The following is a 22,921-nucleotide window of genomic DNA, read 5'->3' on the forward strand; positions in this document are numbered from 1 at the left end:
TATATATAGTAGGTTTATTGCAAGGTCTTGCTCGTAGGCTAATTGCAAGTACATATAACATGAAAATAAAAGATGGACAACAGGATGGATAACAATATAGTATGCAACTACTTTAACAACTTAACACTAAATTCTAACTTATTGGACACAGCGTATTGCCGGCAATCGAACCCGCGACCTCTCGCTTTCGATCGTGTTCACTCGCCTAGCCACTTGGCGATTCGACGCCACACACATTGTGTGTGCGTATGTCCCTGAACTACATCATTCGATGTCGACAAAATGAAGAACTCTATTTTGATTGATGCAGGTTGGAGGAAGGTCGTAATTGCTGCTTGCCCACCGATTGCCGTCCCAATTTCAGCAGGGCCATCAGATGGCCTCCGGGGCTCCCCTGACGGAAGGGCGAGGTGCTGGAATCAATAGGTCTTACTGCAGTTGGTGTACCGAAAGCAAGAAATGTATGGATTCACATAACCGTCACAAATGCTGCCAGCACTCATTGTTTGATTTGCTGATACGATTCGTACGTACTAAAGGCGATAACAACGACCATTCTGACATCGCAGCAGCATTTGAATCACGGATAGACAGCCCATATCTTGATTAAATTGCTGCTTATCTGTGAAACAACCTATGGGAGTGTCAGTTAGCCAGAGAAGTCATGATAGACATGACATTGAGACCACCGAGTAATTAACCGCTTTATCTAGGCGCTAATAAAACTACAACGTGTCTAAAAAGATCATAACACCATTCATTATGCAAAGATTACAACACCCACTTATTATGCAAAGTCAAACCACACAATAGCAAATGTAGTAGTAGTAGTAGTAGTAGTATTATATGTTGATCGGACGGTAGCAGTACATTATATTCTCTTATTCTCTATTGCTTTATTTTACTTTATTTGACACTATACATGCAATCATCTTATTAGCCTTCAGGAATAAAATTGTCAATAAAGAATTTGATTATATCGATGTAACTCCTACAAGGATACTTGAGATAAAGACATCAGTAGCAGTACGTTATTCTGCATTGCTTTACTTTACTTTATTTGACACTGTTCATGCAATTATTTTATTAGCCTTCAGGAACAAAATCTTTTGTCAATAAAGAATTTGATTATGTCGATGTAACTCCTACAACGTTACTTCAGATAGAGACATCAGTAGCAGTACGTTATATTCTGCATTGCTTTACTTTACTTTACTTTACTTGACACTGTACATGCAAGTATTTTATAAGCCTTCGGGAATAAAATCTTTTGTCAATAAAGAATTTGATTATGTCGATGTAACTCCTACAAGGATACTTGAGATAAAGACATCTCGGGGACACGTCCCGGTCTGGATCAATCCTTGGCTCCGGTTACTAACAGCCTAAGTACGGCCTGTGGGGAAGGAGATCGATCCGTCACTATCGTTAATCTCCATCTGTGTGACAACAATCCAGACAAACCCTGGGCGTCAATCTGAAGCGGACCGTTAACTTCGTGCGTAAGTAAAACTTGGAACGGCACCGGTGGGGACGCGGAAAATGAGTTCTAATAATTCTACTCTCCTTTTGCAAAAGACGTAGTCTCAGCAATTATTTCTTCCTAATTTATGGGAAATTCTTTATTGACTCAACAAAAAGTACATGAACTTTGTCTTCTATACTAAAGAACAACTAAAGATCTGACAAAGCTAAATACATGTATGAATAAAGTCATCCTACGTTCAGAATATATGTATGCAGTAACACATAAGAGATACTCCATTCAAAAGACTATAATTGTTTTCAATCTTACATCTCAAAACACACAAATTCCATGCAGGACCTATCATTCATCTCTATATTGCAATACGTAAGCTAAATTATCAAATAGTTTTATGGAATTTCATAACACATATTGAAATATATAAAAGACTGCTTTGTTATTAGAAGCAATGTTTATTATTAGGCCCACTCTATTGTATTTGATATTTTTTAGTACTTTGGATGTTAAGTTTTGGTCTTTTCCTCTTTTTGTACTATGTTCAGTATTTGTTGCCATACATTGTACCATGCACGATTGCCGTGCAATGAAGTTCTCCGCTATCATATATCACTGGTTGGTGCCTTTGGGCAGGACATGCCAGCAGGCAATGCAAAATTATGCACGTGCAAATGCTGACCTAGTCCTCCGAGCCCTACGCTGATTTCCATGGAATGTGAAATTCACGTTTACGTAACAAACGTACGTATTGAATAATTCAGACCTTACCCAGGGGAAAAAAATGCTACACGTTGGTGAAGATTAGACATCCAGGTGATATTATACGCCAAAAACAGTTACTCAAGCAACTGGATATGATTGTTTAATCCAAAATCATATCCAGAGTAACTGTTTTGTTTTGGCGTACAAAAGACTATACCTACACCAAGGAGTAAAATTGTATAATTAGCCAGATAAGATTCCTCCGTAAATGCATCTTTAGCTCAGCTCCCTGGACCAGGAGAAACGCCAAAAAACAGTTACTCATTGACAAGCAACTGGATATGATTTTGTGATCCAACACCATATCCAGTTGCCCGAGTAACTGTTTTCCTGGCGTACAAAAGACTATACCTACACCAAGGAGTAAAATTGTATAATTAGCCAGATAAGATTCCACCGTAAATGCATCTTTAGCTCAGCTCTCTGGACCAGAAGACCGTCTGCATCGATTTATTGGCCACAAGAATGGGAAGTTCGCCTCGGGGGAAATCAACATAACGACCTGTATCACACCTTCGTGCATTCGATTCGATTATGTACATAAAAATCTATAGGGGCAAAACTCCATGATTTTATCGCTGCCCCCGAATAACTTCTACAAGGCTGTGAGGAAGAGAATAAACAGTTATTGTTGACTGAATGAGCGTTTGAGATAACTATATTCTATCACATTATGTATCACGTTGTACATCTCCATATAATCGCCATTGTATAATATAATAATATAATAAGTTTATCAAGGAATGCATTCATATAAGCATAAGATTTAACCCTCCCCTCTACGATTATATCACATTTACATTTACTTGTTGATGTATTTATAATTTTTAAAAGGTAAATAAATAAACAATAATGATCAGTGTTAAGTTTTGATAGATGATATACGTGGTAACATCCGTTAATTGCCAACAGTACTGGGCCATGTCAATTGAAAAGCTCTTACTTGTATTATTCATTCGAAGAAGAGTACCCTTACTGGTTAGGATTCTATATGACTCTCCATGGTCTACTTATACATGCTCCCTCCTGGCGTTGCATACGGTGTATGCATGTAGCTAAGAATATGAAAAAGAAATCTGAGACAGCAAAGTTCAAATCTAAAACCCTCCTACAAAACTGTAATCTTTTCGATATAGTTAAAAACTTCATTTACTGTACGGGTAGATTCTCATAATTGATAGATCACCAACTTGTCTTTGTATTTATCTCCTTATCCATCTCGTAATTATGCATGTATCTCGTCAATGTGTTTTATACTCGTTGTATGTTTTTGAGTAGAAGGTGTTATATAAGCAACTTTTGCTTCCTGCCCAATACTCAATAAATATATGTGAATAAAAAAAAACCTTCCTCCTTCTCTCTCCAAGTCTACACATTGCTAATGGCCGTGATGGGGCCGTGCTAGCGCGGAGAAAACATGTGCACGTATGTGGTAATTTATGGCCGTCACTCATGCCTAATCCAGGGGAAATTGAAGAATAATCCTGCAGGCACCCCGGAGGTTGAGTTACCTCTCGCTGGTACATGACCATTTAGCCTTATTTAGCATTCAGGCATAAATCTTTGACATTCAGCAGGCAGTCTCACAGGACAACGGTCACCTTCAGGCCAAGTCAATAGACTGGGAGTACATGCTGTATGGTGATTCTGCCGTCTTTATGTCTCCTTTGTTTGGCCCCTAAGAGCTATTGCACGTTTTGGAATGCTCGTCGCAGCAATCGGACAAAAACAGCTTCAGGTACAGAGAAGAAGCAATCAATTGATAATAAATAGCCTTCAACTTCTCTTGCGATTTTCTTGCATTTTATATCAATCAACTTTATTGCTCAACAACTGTAGCTGGTACAATGTATGGCAAAGAAACAACAGGGATACATACACAAACTAATACTAAAATATAATTCTAACGAGCTAGTCCATAATGATACTAAAGCTAATCTACTGTGTTTTCTTAGGAAGAGTATAAATGTTGTGCGGTTATAATATTCTTCCCCGCGAAAAGCTTGTTTGCAGCTCTTGTGCATGGGTTTCCAAATAATATGTGAAAACTACATGTGTATACCTGATATGTATTCTATATAGGCTTTCTCACTCAATCTTGACCTTTTTTCCTATCTTGTTAATCAGTTAATCAGTCAGATGAGAAACATACTTCAACTTTAATGTCTCCAGATTCAATGTACCATTCAATCACCCAAGGACACAGTCACACATAGTAAATCACCTCCATTATGTTTGCAAATGAACCACGGCCGTCACCGCTAGTGATACGCTACCTTTACTCTTTTGCAAAGTGAAATGAATTGTCGGTTTCTGCTGATTGAATTGAACCTGGATGTCGGCGCCCATATTTTATCTCTTGGATTCCAAGATTAAAGTAATAACTCATGTTTGACAGTAGATTTTGAGATTACAAACTTGGATGGAACTCACCTTACGCACCAACGTCATGTGCCAACAACCTAGGCAGTAGGCTTAAATAGTTCGTAAATCGTACTTATAAAAATGCAATTCTCCTGCAGTCTCTTAGTGTTACTGATGAAAGGTAGTGGGTGCTACCTGAAACGTCTGACTGTTTCCAAAATCATATCCAGTTGCTTGAGTAACCTGTTTTTGAAATATCTTGACATATGTTGGCATTACCTGGATGTCTAACCTTCACCGACGTAGTAGGCTTCAATATTGTTGTTTTTTTACTTGAAGTGACACTTTAAGGGAATAGGTTCTGTACAAACCTACAGTTCATTTCTCTCTTTGCTATAAGCATCTTAAAGCAAAATATCCACGATTCCCATGCGGTACTGTCAGTCCACTCTGTTGTTAACGCAGAATATGTTGGCATAAAAAAATTGGTTTCTTGAATATACCTAGGAATTATCTGACAAGTTGATTCGCACAGCATTAAGCATCTTAAAAGCAGAATAGACAGGATTGCCATGCATTCCTGTCAGTCCACTCCTGTTGTTAACGCAGAATATGTTGGCATCAAAAAACATGGTTTCTCGAATATACCTAGGAATTATCTGACAAGTTGATTCACACAGCATTAAGCATCTTAAAAACAGAATAGACAGGATTGCCATGCAGCCTTGTCAGTCCACTCTGCTGTTAACGCAGAATATGTTGGCATTAAAAAACTTGGTTTCTTGAATATATCTATGAATTATCTGACAAGTTGATTCGCACAGCATTAAGCATCTTAAAAGCAAAATATACAGGATTGCCATGCAGTACTGTCAGTCATAAAAACATGGTTTCTTGAATATACCTAGAAATTATCTGACAAGTTGATTCACATTATATTAAGCATCTTAAAAGCGAAATAGACAGGATTGCCATGCAGCCCTGTCAGTCCACTCCGCTGTAAGATTAAGTGGGGTTAGAGTAAAGAACGCGAGGTCAGCGGTGATGGCCTGCGGGCCGGGTAAGCATGATGGAAGTTGCTCACATCGAACGTGATTCAATCCGGCCGTGCCCAGTGGCTAGTGGAAGAGTCATCGCGGTCACCATCGATCGTCAGACGTGGCAACACAACTTCTCCACACAGTCAATTATACATAAACAAGGGGGGAGCGGGGAAGAGAAACTTATATTTGTGAATACTTTAACAGGGTGTTTAAGGGGCCTTATTTTTTGCACCAAAAATTGAATTATTTCAGTTAACCCTATACCCTATATTCAGACCGGGGGGCTTTTGAGGCCCGCGCCCACAGATAGCGCCAAAACGGCTTGCGCTAGAACCGTCCATCGTCAGACGTGGTAACACAACTTCTCCACACAGTCAATTATACATAAATACGGGAGCGGGGGAGAGAAACTTATATTTGTGAATACTTTAACAATCTATTGCAGAGTGGAACTCGGTGTCACCACGTACAGTAGGGGAATTATCATTAGATAGATTTAAACAAGGTTTAGAATTGTTGCTATCTCCAGTTCCTGAATGTCACTTATTTGCAATGTAGGGTGGATTCAACTTCTTTTTGGTGCCAACATGTTACTTTAACTATGCATAGAATTGAAATATTCCTTTCTGATTTCTAGGTGACCTCGCAGCAACTAATAATATTTTCCACAATGAAGGGACACATGTTCTGATGGGATCCATGGTACATGATGATTGCGTTAGTTCGTGTAGTATTGACTCTTTGTTGTGGACATACAGGTCAATGGTGTCAGATCCATGCACAGCTCGCTTCACAATGACATGGATTCAGCGTGCTCGAAGGCTATGAAAAGTCTGAAAAGGCCAATAACAGGAGGGCATGTGGTCACCCATAGCACGCCTGTATGTGGGGCAACACTCTTTGTTAATATTCTGTTTGACAAACAACATCTCTAGAATTCTTTATTATGTTGGTATAATGGAAAAGGAAAACGAATTTGATTTGGTGGCTGATTTGGTAATATCAATATGTCCATGGGTCGAGGTGCTCGAGTCGAAGTGTAAGTAATCTTTTCACTCACCTAGAGACGATAAAATGCGCACAATTTAGCTATAATGTTGCAACGTGCAGGTTATGCAGTTATATAAGTCTATCATGTTCTACCATGCTGGACTTTTAGGTTGTACGGCTAGAAAGCTGGAAAATATAAATTTTGATTTTCTGCACTGCACGAAATCATATCTTCCCAAGGGCACAAGATCGGTGGCATGTCAGGACTCGAACCCTGGACCTCTTGGTTCCAAGTCGAGCACCTTGCCGCTACGCCACACGACCCCACATATGTGGGGTGCTTCCTTTTAATCCCACGTTTAGTCCAACGCATTATACATCACCGACTGATCAGCCGAACGGAATTATCCCGATTAAAGTCTTTTCATGAGAAGCGTGCCTCAACCCCCTGACATGAAACGTTGTTTGACAGGACATTGATTCCCTACAATTGTATCTAAGTTATCCTCGCCGTACTGGCGCCATATTTCTATCCTTTGGGACCAATCTTTAACACATCCCCATCGTTTGCTTTGTCGTATTCTTACAGTATTTTTGTAAGGCCAACAATACAAGAGGCGGGAACTAGTTAGAACAGGAGTCCGTGTAGGACACAAACCTCCGTAAGGCCACCAAATGGTAGCCTCGCCCAGGCTTCGGGAGACGGCTGGAAAAGAGTACAAATCGGTCAAATAGAGAGATAGCATGCCGAGAGAGTTCCACCCGGGTGCGGCAAAATGTTCTCTCTAGCAGACCAACTACCTCGGCATGTTATCTCTCTATTTGGCCGATTTCTATTCTTTCCAGCCGTCCCCCGAAGCCTGGTAGAGGCTAACCAAATGGTGTTGACAATGAAAACTGCTACGGCGTTAACATGCAAAAAACAACGTGCATCATGTTCCGCATACTAACGGACGACATGCCAAGCTGTATACCAAAGGAGCAAACTGATGTGAGTGGAGTCGTGTGGCGTAGCGGCAGAGTGCGCGACTCGGAACCTAGAGGTCCCGGGTTCGAGTCCTGACAGGCCACCGATCCTGTGCCCTTGGGAAAGGCACTCCACACGACTTTCCTCACTTCGCTTCGGTGAAAAATGAGTATTGTATTGTCCCCTGTGTTGGTGGCGGCATTGACATAAGATGAAGAAAATTGTGATTACATGTTGAAATATAAAAAAAAATGGTGTGACTTACAGCTGCGAGTACAAACAGATCGCAACAAAGCTCTTAGTCTTAGACAAACGTTTTGTAGATAGTAGACTTACGTAACTTCCTAAAACTTTCTACAAATTACTTATTCCGGGTAAAATGTCGCATCTGATAAAGCAGTTTCCTTTTGTGTCTCATAACTGTTATAGTTTTAATCACAACTGTAGACAACAATCAGCAATAACTTTGTTTATGTGTGTAAACAACATCGATCAATTACATAACATATGTTACTATACAGTAATGATGGATACAGTGGTGACATAACAAATATTGGCTAGGTACAAGGAAAATGATGGAAATGGTTGGGAATCGGGATGTGAATGTACAAACAAAACTATTATAATAATATTTCTATTACAAAATCAGTAACAAGTGTACACAAACATCCATCTATTACACAACATATTCATACAGTAATACTTTATGTACTTATGTGGTAAGAAATAATAGCTAGGTGAGAGGAAAATGATGGAGATTGTTGGGATGTGAATGTATCACCAGAGATATTGCTCTAAGGACATCAGCTTGTTAACACTAATCCGTGCTGATTGTCTACCACTTCTACATGCCGCCAAATTAACCCCACAGTGCCTTTGGCACCTAACCAAATGTAGACTTCTTCACCCCCGACAGGATTTTTGGCACCATTAGAGCTTAAAGCTTTTATTCTTTTGTAAAGAGCTCCAAGTCGAAGTAATTTGAGTTGAAAGCCGGTCGCGTAAAAGACTAACTTCTAATATCCTCTTGAGGCTGTGCGTACTTGTAAAAGGTAATTTTCGTCAGGCTGGATGGGTGTTACTGTTCTGTGTGTTCATTATGGCATTGTAATCAGGTAGTGATTGATGTATCATTAAGCGTTTGGAAGATTAGAAACTCGGAAATCAAATGAAGGCATTGATTGTTTCATTTCATTCATCCATCCGTCATTTTTCATTTGATCCATTATCCAAGCGTGGGTTGAAAGAGATGAGAAACCACAGAAAAGACACATAAAAACAGTTACTCAAGCAACTTGGATATGATTTTGGAAACGGTCAGACGTTTCAGGTAGCATCCACTACCTTTCGTCAGTGACACTGGAGAGTTGTCAGAAAAGCAGGTTTGCTTGTGTAACTGTTTTTGGCGTATCTCATTACCTGGATGTCTAACCTTCACTGACGTATCACAGGAAAGGCACGTTTGATTAGAAATGCTTAGTTGATGTTTTTTCTAACCCAAGAGAATGGTAGTCATTATTCAAATTATAAATTGCATATCAGCCTGCAACCAAAAAGCATTTTTAGGAAGCAACGTGAATCATGGAGTTCTTTGCTTGAGGATATCCACTTCTCAAATACGAGATCACCACACGTATCGATTAGCTAGTGTATAGGGATATACGCTGTGGGAATGCCCCAAACACCCTACAGTCTTGATGTGACCATTGCTGTCGTCATATGAGTGAGCTGTTAGTAAGTCATAATGCTACACCAGTTAATTTTTATGGATGACGGCATGTGGAGACCTTAAATCTAATGCGAGAGCGCGAACAAAAACAAGAAGGGCCGAAAAAAGCAAGATGCCTAGATTTGAAATATACTAAGGGACAACAAATGTTAGGACACAAATTGAATGAGATAACAGTGTAACAAACAACAAGAACCTTTTATTCGTCACGGAATCAGCAATAAATCAGTGGAACAGCAGTTGTCGTCCTGTCCTGTCTACATCTTCCTTTATCCCTATGTCGTAAATCTTTGGTCATAAGCGGGAATTCTTGCTTGTTTTCTGGAAACAGGCCAACATTAATGCTTGTGCATAAAATTACCTGGTGTGGCCTAAAGTAAAACACTATAAATACCAAGCACTTGTAAATCACCACTTGCTCAGAGATACTACTTATGTAACAAAGCCTTTGGGGAGTAGACTCGACGCACTAATCACCTACCCCTTGTGAGCGACTGTCATTCAATGATTGATCATTGTCTGGTTCTGTATCAGCTCTACCGAACTTTTCCAGAATATTTACGCCCCGAAGTCTGGCCTTTCTCTTATCTGTGAACAACTTGCATGAACTTCCATATGGCTGCAAGTTGGTATGTCCGTAGCTTTTGCCTTGAACCTAAAACAGCCTACATAAGTCCTGAATGAGTCATCGCCATGATCTGATGACAGCCGAAGTAGCAATGGCTGTTACAGATAGACGCAATGTTACCTGGCAGCCTGGTTCTGTATCAGCTCTACCGAACTTTTCTGAATATTTACGTCCCAAAGTCTAGCCCTACTGTTATCTGTGAACAACTTGCACGAACTTGCATATGGCAGTAAGTTGTAATGTCTATAGCTTTTGCCTTGAACCTAAAACAGCCTACATAAGTCCTGAATGAGTCATCGCCATGATCTGATGACAGCCAAAGTAGCAATGGTTGCCACAGATAGTCGCGATGTTACCTGCAGCTGGCACTGACGCAGTCTGGCACTACATCAGCTCTACCGAACTTTTCCAGAATATTACGTCCCAAAGTCTAGCCTTACTCTTATCTGTGAACAACTTGCACGAACTTCCATATGGCTGCAAGTTGTAATGTCTATAGCTTTTGCCTTGAACCTAAAACAGCCTACATAAGTCCTGAATGAGTCATCGCCATGATCTGATGACAGCCAAAGTAGCAATGGTTGCCACAGATAGTCGCGATGTTACCTGCAGCTGGCACTGACGCAGTCTGGCACTACATCAGCTCTACCGAACTTTTCCAGAATATTACGTCCCAAAGTCTTGCCTTACTCTTATCTGTGAACAACTTGCACGAACTTCCATATGGCTGCAAGTTGTAATGTCTATAGCCTTGTCTTGAACCTAAAACAGCCTACATAAGTCCTGAATGAGTCATTGCGATGATCTGATGACAGCTGAAGTACCAATGCTTGTTACAGATAGTCGCAACGTTACCTGGCAGCCTGCTATACATCACCCCTTCCCTCTGGTTGACCAAACATTTGCTGCTCGCCAGATTGCGGATGTGGTCTGATGATCACAGATGAGCGGCAGTTTCTGAGAACGACTACTCCTGGCGAGGTGCAGATATGGTATCACTCACGCCGCAGGGGCTGTTCTCTTATCATCCAGGAGGGTAAAGTATCATCGCCGCTATAACGTGCAGGAATGTGCTATCACATCGCACACTGCACACCGCTGAGTGGCATCGCTGTTTCTGAGATGCAAGTAGATGTAGATATAAACTCCCTGGCACTTTTGATCAATTGCTTACTTCACGCATCTGTAACGTACTCACTTCACGTGTGTAACTATAACTCTCTCGAGATTATGTTTTGAAGTGATTGGTTATTTATTATCCTGATGAAGGTGACAGTGGTCGTTGACAATTTGATCTTTGTGTAATCGTGGTGTCGGAACAAAATTCAACATTTTACTAGGTGCATATATCTTTCTACTGAACTTCTTATGTTCAAAAGTAGTTGTTGCAGCGTATCCCAGTTGTTTAATCGCTCAAGATCAGAGCTGGCTGTATGGTCCAATTCGTCAACCTTCATCAAAGACCTACCTTGTACCTTGGTCCCTTAACCTAAGTACCCAAGTCAGGGTCGAGAGGGCACTGCATAGTGGAGTGTCTGATCGTCTGTCTCTCGGTTGTGAGTTAGAGTTAGGGTTTCCCAAAAGTTTTTATCACATGGCCAGATACTTGATGTATAGCAATGTGTGGACTTTTTATTATACACAGAAGGGAAGAACGTACAACTAGAAATTAAATCATAGCGCTAGAATGGGATTTACTTGATCGATGACGTAGCAAACATCGCTGTTCTTAAGACACTTAAGAGACGTGGACGAAAGCCAGCCCTGCTCTCTAAAGCTTTAAAGACTTAGAGGAAGCTACTCGTCTCATATGTTCTCATCGAGAACTAAGCTCTTGATGGAGCATCTTCCTAATGCCTTGTGTGGCCAAAAAAGAAAGAAAGACTGCAAACTTATCATGCTGTGTGTATACCCAATACACAACAATAGACCGCTGTGATGTAAGATATTGTAACCCCTTTGATGGCTTTAGTACCTGCGTGTGTGTATAGATACTGCACTAAGCAACAGTTGGATATACATACATGTAAGATCCATTAATGGTCCACTACCTTTTACCAACCACTTTCAGGAAGGCCTTGAAAGCCGGTAAAAGCACTCTGTGCCGGAATCTTCCTGTTAGGAGGTACTTTAAGTGGTGTTTTTGCCATCACTTTCTTAAAAGCACTCAGCATGTATGATATGTTTTTGTGTGTGCCAATCTTCGGTGGCGCTGTACGTACGTAAGAAGTCGTCATCAGCTACCACTTAAAGAAACAAGTGGTTCTGTGTAGCATATAAAATCCATGTGTTTGAGTAAGAACGAATATGTTTTTTGGGTGCCAATCTTCGGTGGCGCTGTACGTAAGAAGTCGTCATCAGCTACCACTTAAAGAAACAAGTGGTTCTGTGTAGCATATAAAATCCATGTGTTTGAGTAACTGTATCCTTTACTTCGCTCTCCCAGCATGTTCATTAAGTCATAGTGAAGCAGGTATACCTTTGGGCGACTACCGTGCCATTAACAATTCTCAATTTCTGTCTATGTATTGTCATGTGTGGTATGATTATTGTTGAGATTTGTCCAGGTGGAATATCAGGCACTTAGAAGGTGATGATCCTACAAACGTACAAATGTGCACAAAGCTGCTACTCGATCCATCAATGCACATCATTATCACTTAATTATTTCTCTCGAGGTTTTAGTTCAAGCGTCTTGACGTCAAATTCTGTCCCCTCGAGAACATCTGTGTCGTCTCTCTGTGGTTCCCTCGTGATCTGAACAGAACGTTAACGTTTCGTCATTCAGGTATAAACTTTTCAAAACTTTTCAAAAGCGAAAAGTCTTGGATGCCTCATAGTGACCTGAATATAAATAGCAGTTACCCGAAGTACAGTGCATAGAAACTAAGTTTGTATCAACAAGATCAAATATACAAGGCACACCCCTCTGCCATACAACCTTCCCCCGACCACCAACCAACCAAGGTTGGCGGTAGGTTGGGAGAAGTCTGACCGGATTAGGCCATGCCTACCTTTAGGGACGTATCGCATGGAATTTGAGTCAAATTTGCCTCCCTACCTCGCCCGACCAGTGTTGACCTACTCCCAACCACCAGCCAACCAGTGAATGTTTGAAATATATTTGAAACATATTCGGCTGGCGCGGCCGACCGCGCCGAACACCAGCTAACGACAGCCGAAGTTTGGTCCCAACCTATATTTGTGGGGTTGTGAGTCTTCGTCTCGGAACCAAGAGGTCCCGGGTTCGAACCCTGCCATGCCACCGATCTTGTGCCCTTGGGAAAGGCACTTTACATGATTCCTCACTTCACTCAGGTGAAAATGAGTACAGTGCTGCTCTCTGTGTTGGCGGCGGCCTTAAGAATACGCTGCAAAAACTTTAGTGTGCCGTCACCACGTCTTGTAATTACATGTTTTAGATTTTAAAAAAATGGTTGGACGGAGTGCGGGAGGCCTTATTTGGCTAGGTGTGGCAGGGAGTTTTATCGTAACACTATAACCACAGTTGGAGAGGCTCTGACAAATGGTGTGAGGAGCATTTATCCGTCCATTTGTACATTTCCATGAAGATCTATCGGGCGGTGGCCCCCGTGTTGTCCATTTGTTTCCTACCGCTTGGTTGAGCGGAAACATCTTCGTGACTGATAAAGGTTTTAACAAGTCGGGCCTGGAGCGGCCGCTGGGCCCATTACTCGTGAGATACATACATCACACCTTTGCTGCTGCTGGAGAAGAAATGTCAGGAGGATTTTCTATGGTAGTGATGACAGCAGTCTTTTGGAAGGGCCTGAGAAAAAAATGTTATGTTTCCGGTCTCCCAACTCACCCTTGCAAAAATTGCACCCCCCCCCCAACTGTAGCCCTTTTTTTCGGTCGACCACTGGCAATCCAATCAAATGTACGATCTGATATTTGACTTTAAAGCCATTTGAAACGTTATTTCAAGAATTTCAAGAATTTCAAGAATTAGTCCCTTCCTCACAAGCAAATGGAGGGACAGCTCCTGGACACAGCCCTTACACTGAGGCAATTCAGTTTGGCATTGTTAAACTGTACTTGTCGAAGCTGGTGTGTTACGCTGAAGGGCGGTTTATTGGCTATACAGATGCAGATACAGATTGTTGAATCAGTTCATGCAGCCTAAATCTGAAAAGAAAAAAATAGAAGAATCCCTACCTACCTACCAACCCTAGTTCTTTTCTGGACTGAAACGGGAAACACAACATTTTTCCTGGGCCTAATAGGAGTCTTTTGGAAGGAAAGCCTCTGTACTTCCGAATGGTGAGAGAAGAATATTCGTGGTCGTCCTTCACCTATCAAAGGTGTCACCTCTGGAGACAGAGTGTTGCTGAACAGTGTGCTATCCGCGATAGGGACATTAGTGCCATTCCTACTTTCCATAAGAATAACTGATATTGAATACATCCTTATTCACTGGTTTGTAAAGTGTAGTGTCAGTGTAGAAACCTGGCCGAGGGAATACATCTTCCTATCACTATCAGAATGATCTTTATTCGCGACACCAAAAAGCAAACCTTACAGCAGGGATGAGACTCCCTGAATTGCAAAGAGTTTGCGTACAAAAATTACAACGGACAAGGAAGGCAATGTATACAATCCCTCATATACATTATTTTGTACAAAGCACAACTTTATACAGATGAGGTTTAGGAAAGATAAACATGCCTATGAAGTTGGACCTGACATGCCGATAGGATGTTCATGATAAACAGTGGAGATGTTTAGTACTTCTTGGTGTGATTCTTTAAATCATGAGAAACTTTTTCTTCACTTTGGCACCAATCCAACTATCTACTTCACACTGATGTTGCCAGACGTTTCCTCGGAGACTGGTGACTACGATTTGTGCCCCAGGGACGATGATAACATATTACACCGACAGTGATACAAAAAGTTCCCGCTCAACGGCAATCCATCATTTGGAGTGAAGTGCAATACAGGACTTCTTCCAGAAAGACCATTGTCACATCTATGCCTATCTATATACACATACAGCCCCTGTCACACAATCAGAACCTTCCATCAAACACCGGCCGACCGAGGATGGCTGAAGTTTGGGAGCAGTTTGACCAATTGTTAGCCACGCCTAGTTTACTTGACGAATTACAATTAAATTTGAGTCAAATTTGACTGCCAACCACATCACGAACACCAGCCAACCCTGGTAAAACCTCTCGTCCACACCCGAATGTTTTCAACATTTTGAAATATTTGATCGGTTGGTCCAGCCAAACAGTAGCCGACCTGGCCGAACACCAGCCGACCTTGCTCCCGACCTTCTCCTGACCATGGTTGGGCGAAGTTTGGCTAGCATTCCAAAGGCTATGTGTGTGACAGGGGCTGTCATCAGCAGAAGCAGTAAATAGAACCAAATCGTTTAATGTACTCCAAAGACTCAGAATCCGATCCCTTTGACGGACAGATGTACGGGGGCGTTAAAAGACAAATGCTTGTTATTAGATAAAGCGATCAAAATGTCTGTATGGCTGCATGCAGTGCTAACCGTAAGGCAGATGCACCCTGTCGACATCCCCATCAGATGTCTGGATGTGGTCCTTTAATAGGGATACAAAGTACATTAGCTAAAGTATCCTATCAACGGCAATCGTTCTTGTCATAAAACATATTGATCTCCTGTGAACTCCTAACTTGTATCGCATCTTCATTTGGCCTCGACTGGTCAATAAATGTAGAATTGATGTCAGCAAGGATGAAACGTAAGAGCTTACGAACACAGAGAGTGGAGTACCAAGATTCGTACCATGCTGGGGCCTGAAACATTTATTCTAACAACACGCTGCTCGGCTTTTCTGAGAGCACACCATGCGATACATCTCTGGCGAATACGAACGGTTTGTTTGACTGGTTCAACGCCAATTACGTGCGAGCGCCGTAAGTAAAGATTTTATCTCACATCCCTGTATCAATCAGCGCCGTTTGGAGAGGCTCCCTTCGATGCAATCTCGTCACTCAAGTTGATCTTCGTTTGGATAGTTTGTATCTTATTCGGCCCCTGCGGCAGTAGTGCTTTTCTCTCCTGTAGTGTGAAAAATCTTAATGCATTTACGCTGTACAAAGGCGTGACTTTGTTGAGAGGGCCTAGGAAAACTAATGATGTGTTTCTAATTTCTGTCCTAACAAAAAATGTACAGGCTAACTGTGTATTCTCATCATTACCCCCACTCGATTATAACATTATATCAAAGACAGACGTGTGCTAGCCCTTGTTGTTTGAGTAATTAGGATTTATTAGGTTTTACTCCGTACATGTATTAGGTCTTATTCCTTACTGTTTTGGTACTTTGTTCATTAGTCGTTGTACCATGTGCACCTGTCGTGCAATAAAGTTCTTCTATGTGTAATGCAGTTCGGGAGAAAGCCAGCCACGCAAAATGACTTATGGCTTACTTCCCAGCCAGTTGTCTTACAGCTGGTGCCTTGCAAGCTAGGGGGTAAATAACACTCGTAAAATGTGCAGCCGTTTGGTCTGTGCAACATTTTATTTCCAACCTGGAGGTCATGGTTAACTTTCCCCATATGTCATTCCGTAAAAACTCAAACCGATGATGCAGATCTTAGTTTTTGGTCATTTTACAACAGACCTCAGGTTTTGGTTATCATTAAGTATATTTTACGGTATAGTAGATTTCAAGAGCATCTTTGCTATACACAGATTTGAATATATCTTTAAATGCAACAACTTCCCGAATATAATAAGATAAATACATTGCACATAAAAGACGTCTGTGCAGCATTTATTTGCAACCCAGGAGGCCAGGGGTAGATTTCCCTATTTATTATTCTGTAACGGATGAGGCAAATCTTTTGGCAGAGTTTCTGGTCATCATTAAAATACATCTTACAGTAGATTTCAAGAGAATCGATGATACAGACAGATTTGAATATGCAATTTAAATGCAACTTCCCCCAATGTAAAAAAAAGTAAATATATAAAAGATTTCTTGGTTTCGTCGATGAAGGTTAGACATCCAGGTAATACGATACGCCAAAAAGCAGTTACTCAAACAACTGGATATGGATACTAGCTGAAACGTCTGACGTTTTCAAAATCATATCCAGTTGCTTGAGTAACTGCTTTTTGGCATTTCTTGGTTTATTATAAAAATACCGAAACTCATAATTGTCCGTACTTAATTGTCATACTATATTGAAGAATTATGCTAGCCCTTATTGTTTTGAAAATGTTGTTTAGGATGTTAACTTTATTTCTATACGTCTACCTCTTTTTTTAACTATGTTCAATAGTTATTGCCATACATTTTACACGATTGACTTCTTTCTCACACGACAGCCTCGCGTTGTCGATGCATTTATCTTTAGGAATAATCAGAGTGATCCGTCATACAGCTTTGACAACGATAACTCCTTGAAAAATTGTAAACTGCTTGGCAGGTGCTTAAGTATGTCGCTACATATGAAATCCTAAGCTCTAAGAACGCATAAGGTATTACAGCTGCTGTATGCGCTTTCTTTAAGTTGTCTTTAAACAATAAATCTATGGATATGTACTTTCTATAGTCGTAAATGGTTACCATCATACCTGTAAAGACGATGGTGCTGTAAAAAGGTACTTTACATATATCTGAATAAGAGATTGTTATCAACAAAGCTACTTTATATACAATATATATACTTTCTATAGTTGTAAATGGCTGGCATGGTACATTTAAAGTTGGTGGTGCTGTAAAAAGGTACTTTAGGTATATCTTAAGGACATATTGACAACAAAGTTACAAGGGAAGCTAGCTACCCATGACATGAAATGACAACATGGAGTTATATGTAGGTAGTTTTACTGCAAATATCACGATATAGATGTCATTGTAAGTTCATGAGAAACTACCACCACACTTTCATGCTTCCAAATGATAGAACTTCGGAAGCGCTTCTCGTGAAACTAAGAAAGCAACATACCAAAAAAAGGTTCAAATTTGTTGTAGTCTATTTATAATGCATTTTAATCGACCCAGAGGGTTAGATACGTTTAATGCATGGTGTCACAACGATTCTGCATGAAATTCCCTGACAGTAACTGCATGCCAACAAGTATGGGACATAACGGTATTTCTAACCTGTTTCTTTTATGTAACGTTAGTGTATCCAATATGTTTGGAATCTCCTCTTTTAAGGATTTCTATTTTAATTGTAAATTGGTGTTTAATTCAGTAGCAACACTGCGATATCCAATAAAGTTATCTTGTATCTATTTGAACGTTTCACCTACAGCAATATCGTCGTATACGTTATCGGACCGCAGCACATTTTACACAATTGATAACAATATCCCTCCGCCATCATAAATTTCTCTCGTCACCTGCACAGATGGTTTGTTCGCTAATGGTCCTGAGAGAAAGTATCTGCACCCTAAGGGAGGCCATCTGTGCACCGTTCTTCCACATTACATCTTACATTAGCAAAACACTATTTTTATGTCTCAATGCATCTAAGTTCATGGACACAGCTTGTCAACATACATGCTTGTAGCATGAACTAAAAAGTGCACTGTCAGAAACCTACTGTTGGTTTTCGTTAATGCGTATAGTATGCAATCATCATTCATTTATTTCATTGCACCTAATGGACTATAAAGTTATGGCAGTTGATACGTAATGGAGTAGATTACACTCGTTTGAGGCAAAGTTTATGGCCAAATAAGTGTGCCTATTAATCAAACTTGTTATTCCTGTGCTGTTGACGTACATTTACTGTGCTCCATTAGAAGTAACTTGCTCGTAACATGTATACTCTTCTGTGGTAAACATGGTTGGTAGCGTGCGTAATGTGTATGTGTGGTTTTCTGTTGGTTGATAAATGGATATGTTTACTACATCGATGTACCGGGCCATAGTGAGTGAATTGTACCAAGGCAAAATATCACTTCATAAAACATCCATTCTTACCATGAAAACGGTACACTCCTGTGGCCAGTGTGGGGTATGCTAGCTTTGTATGCTATCTTATTATGTTTACCTTCGCAGAAGGAACAAATAAATTCAATGACCTGGACCAGACGTCTGCCACCATGGTAACTTGTGGTGTTGGGTTACATTATGTAGCAGAACAGAGTTGGAGAGGCTGCTCATCGTAATTACATAAAAATGTCTTTGACTTTGAGTAATAATAACCGTGCATTACTTTGTTGTGTTAGAATAATTGAATGTAAAAATGCATTTGTTTTGACAATGTTACCTTTCTAATATCTGATAATAAGTCTAGAGGGAGGTAAAAATTTAGCACTAGATTTAAACTGTATGTATCTTTCACCTCCAGTGTCTCTGAACGGCAGACCGGGTGTTCAGGTCCAGCGGTTCGCCGTGCAGGCTCGAGAGATCAGCAGTTTCCGTCCCGTGGGAACATTCGTCAACCGGCCCAGCACTGGTAAGATTCTTGTGCTGAAAGATGTTAGACTGCATATTCACACGACTAATGTGTTTTAGATATACTGGTATACGCTGTCCAGCTTGCAAATGATGCGAAAGATCTTCCAATAGAAGAAAAAGCAGAACACTACCAAACACAACAGCATAGCGTCACTTCTAGACTTCTAGACACTTCTCTACTCAGCATCAAAACCTTTTTTGCAAGGAAACAAAAAGAAAGAAAAACCCTCCAGCTGCGAAATGCCAGCAATTAGCAAGATATGCCAAGAAAAAGGCTGTTTACAGTTGGTTTGGATGCCCTCACCAACGGGTACTCAAAATGGCCTTCTGCGCCTGCGGGAAATGGTGATCTTTGCATGCATGTAGAGGTGAACTTGAACATTTTGCCTGCGTTTGAACTCTGAAAGCAAGTGTGTAAGAACCTGTTTTGGTACTTGTTGTTGTTTTCCAATGGACCAGCCCAAACTGTAGACTGTGGGCATCAGAATGACACCATCATCAGTCGCCATGGTAACGGCACTGAGACACGGAACCTGAGTCTGACATGGACCGCTCCCAACAACACAGAAATCGGTGACGTAGAGTTTATGTGAGTAGAAAAATATAACCTAATATTACATCCACTTCAAAATTTTTTCATACGTATAAACCATCAGTAAATGACAACATATTTACTCATCTGCGGATTGATTCCTATTGTTTTATTTATTTATCTACTGATTCTTACTGGATCACCGTAGCGTTAATTTACAGCAATTCGAATAGTTACTTCTTTAGTCATTAGGGATAGCCCCATTGGACAATAATGTTTGAAGAGCTTTTGATCAATTACTTACGTCACGTATCAGTAAAGTCTCGTGTGAATAAGGTCACGTGTTTGTAAACCGTAACTCTCGCGAGATCACGTTGTGAAGTGATTGGTCATTAATTATCCCGATGAAGGCGACAGTGGTCGCTGAAAATTTGATCTCTGTGTAGTACTTGAGTTGGAATTAAGTTTTACATTTTACTATGATTACCACATGTACCAACACAGATAAACTTCCATAATAACGTGTTTTGTTTCTGCAGAGCTAACGTCAGACAGGTGGGAGAGGCAAGCTGGGCTAACCTCAAGTCAAGACGGGTCAGACAAATAGGTACGAAACAGTCTCCTTCATAAAGCCAAGAAATACGTTTTAAAAAAGAGTGGCTGGGCCAGATTTCACTAAGTACGACTGTGAGCATAGATGTGTATCAGCAAAATTCCAAGAGTTTCAGACATTCCTGTGGACATTTCATGCCTGTGGATAAAATTCTTGTACAATTCCTAGAATTCTTGCAGACTGCACACAATACTGTACCATTAGGCTTTCCTTAGGCGTCGCCAAAAACAAAAAGGTATCTTGTAGTAGGAAGGTGAAAGAAGAATCCGGAGGGAGGTATTATTTAAAACATGGCATTCCCCACTGATGCATAGCTGACGGATAGATCGTGCGCGGAATATACATTAAGGCAGCATGAAACTTTCGCAAAATATCAACAAGTAGCAATTGAGCCTAAAGGGTCATAGCAGTACTGTCCTTTTCGTTAATAGCAGCAAGTACGCCTTCGGAAACACCTTCAGCGTAACGTCTTTCTAAACACCCCGTCGTCTCTTGGCAAGTTGCCCTCCTTCCTCCTCCTTCCCATGTTGATACTTCACCTTCAAGATTTTCCTGGGAGAGTTTGTCTCCACGCCTTCTAAGTCAACCTGACATTCAGAAATCCTGTGAAGCAGGCGACTACGCAAATCTTCCTGACTCTGAAAGGCAGGGTGACGGCGGGGAGCTGGGATATGGATGGCGGTGCAGGCAACATTTCCGGCCCGGCTTTCAACTGACGTATAGTGTGATGTTGACTTTTCGCTGCAGCGTGTGTCATTGTCATCAATCGGGCTGTTCAAATAAATAACTGTGGAGGGGGTGGAAGAGGCTGGATTGGAGGCAGGGAGGGAGGGTAGGGGTTTGAATGTCTGGATACGGAACTAGGGAGCGTTGGAGCAAATCTAGACAAGGAACTATGGAGGGTTTGAGCAATTTTGAACTGGAACTACGTTATGTAGCAACATGGCAAGACAGAGTTGTAAGTGCTGGTTTATGTTATAAGAACAAAGCAGTGGGATGCTAGGCTAGTCCATGTGAAGGTTAACATTATGAATTTGCTTGGAAAATGTTACCTTTCTAGTTTTGTTGTTGTTTTGGTCTTCTAGAACCGAATTTCCCGCCGATCAACATGAGTGAATGCGGGACGGTGAAGGGGTGTTTCCGGTACGGTAAGAAAGACTGCACGGCGGAGACTTGTCGCTACGCCATGTCCTACAGAACAGAGGGAGAGAACGTCGTGTTCGAGCTGGCGGCCGACACAGACGGATGGGTGGCCGTGGGCTTCTCGTCTGACAGGATGATGGTAATATTTTAATTTTTGATATAACCTTCGGGGTAGCGCGCGTAGTTCAGTGGTTAGCAACCCTGCTTCTGGACCAAGAGGTTGGGAGTTCGAGTCCCAGCACGATACTGGAAAGGGTCACAGTCCCTATGATGGGACGTTAAGCTGTGGTCCACTGTTCATTGTATCTGTATCTGTATCAGTTTAGCCCGTATAACAGCCATTCGGCGTAACACACTAGCTTGTGCTTGTACTTATCGAAAAGGGCTAGGAGAATTTCTCTACGGCCTCAAAATTATCAGATTATGGGACTACCAATTGAAACTAAACTTGAATTTGTAGGCATATGGACTACGTACCTGTGATGACGTGTTTGTGTTTGCGCTCCTACAGAACGGAGATGACGTCCTGGCCTGTGTGAACGCCAGGAAAGGGCGCCAGGAAAGGGTGCTGTTCCGTCACTACTACAACAACCACCACCGGCCAGCACAGCAGGTACCGGCAAATGTATTGTTTATTGTTTATTTGATCGATCTCCATTAGTGCGTACAACAATAATACAACACTAGTCTTCCTGGAGTCGTTTGAATACAAACACTGTCTTATACTATACATACATATATATACAAGAAGCGAACGTAACTTAAATACAACATGGCAAATAAAATGCAACATAGCGATGAAATGTGACATGGGAAATGAGAATACAATATAGGGTATAAAACTGCTGAGAGGTCAGAGGTCTCAATACAGTTAAGAACAAGTAATTTTATACATCAGTCGTCGCACTACCACCATGATTGCAGAGGTTGGGAAGTGTCCACTTTAGTTTTCAGCCAATCCCTGATATGTTTCTTAAAAGTTGTAGGTGAAGACAATCTGATGTGTTCAGGAAATAAGTTGTAAGTTTTGATGCATCGATACAGGAATGTTCTTTTGGCTGAGGCGGTTTTCGGCTTTGGTAGTTTGAAGCCACCTCTGTGTGCTAAGCGTGTGTTATGTTGATGTGTGTCAGTGACTCTTTGTAAACGTTTGTACTGACACAAGAAAACAACATAACATGTTTAAAGTCAAAACGTTTGACACAACACTATACGTTCTCTTACCAAGAGCGCTAGCTTTCA

The 22,921-nt window shown here is 41.0% G+C and overlaps 1 protein-coding gene across 1 annotated transcript in view; it reads left to right on the top strand.

Moving 5' to 3' along the window:
- LOC109478000 (putative ferric-chelate reductase 1) overlaps window positions 1–22,921 on the top strand; it is a 30,770-nt gene that overhangs the window by 6,860 nt on the left and 989 nt on the right. The window contains exons 2-6 of the mRNA XM_019779452.1: window positions 19,282–19,389; window positions 19,851–19,980; window positions 20,463–20,530; window positions 21,622–21,818; window positions 22,191–22,292. Coding sequence (XP_019635011.1) covers window positions 19,282–19,389; window positions 19,851–19,980; window positions 20,463–20,530; window positions 21,622–21,818; window positions 22,191–22,292 — 605 coding nt within the window. The remainder of the gene's footprint in view (window positions 1–19,281; window positions 19,390–19,850; window positions 19,981–20,462; window positions 20,531–21,621; window positions 21,819–22,190; window positions 22,293–22,921) is intronic.

Source organism: Branchiostoma belcheri, unplaced genomic scaffold, assembly GCF_001625305.1.
Source record: "Branchiostoma belcheri isolate BF01 breed outbred unplaced genomic scaffold, Haploidv18h27 scaffold42, whole genome shotgun sequence".
In the NCBI taxonomy this organism is placed as follows: domain Eukaryota; kingdom Metazoa; phylum Chordata; class Leptocardii; order Amphioxiformes; family Branchiostomatidae; genus Branchiostoma; species Branchiostoma belcheri.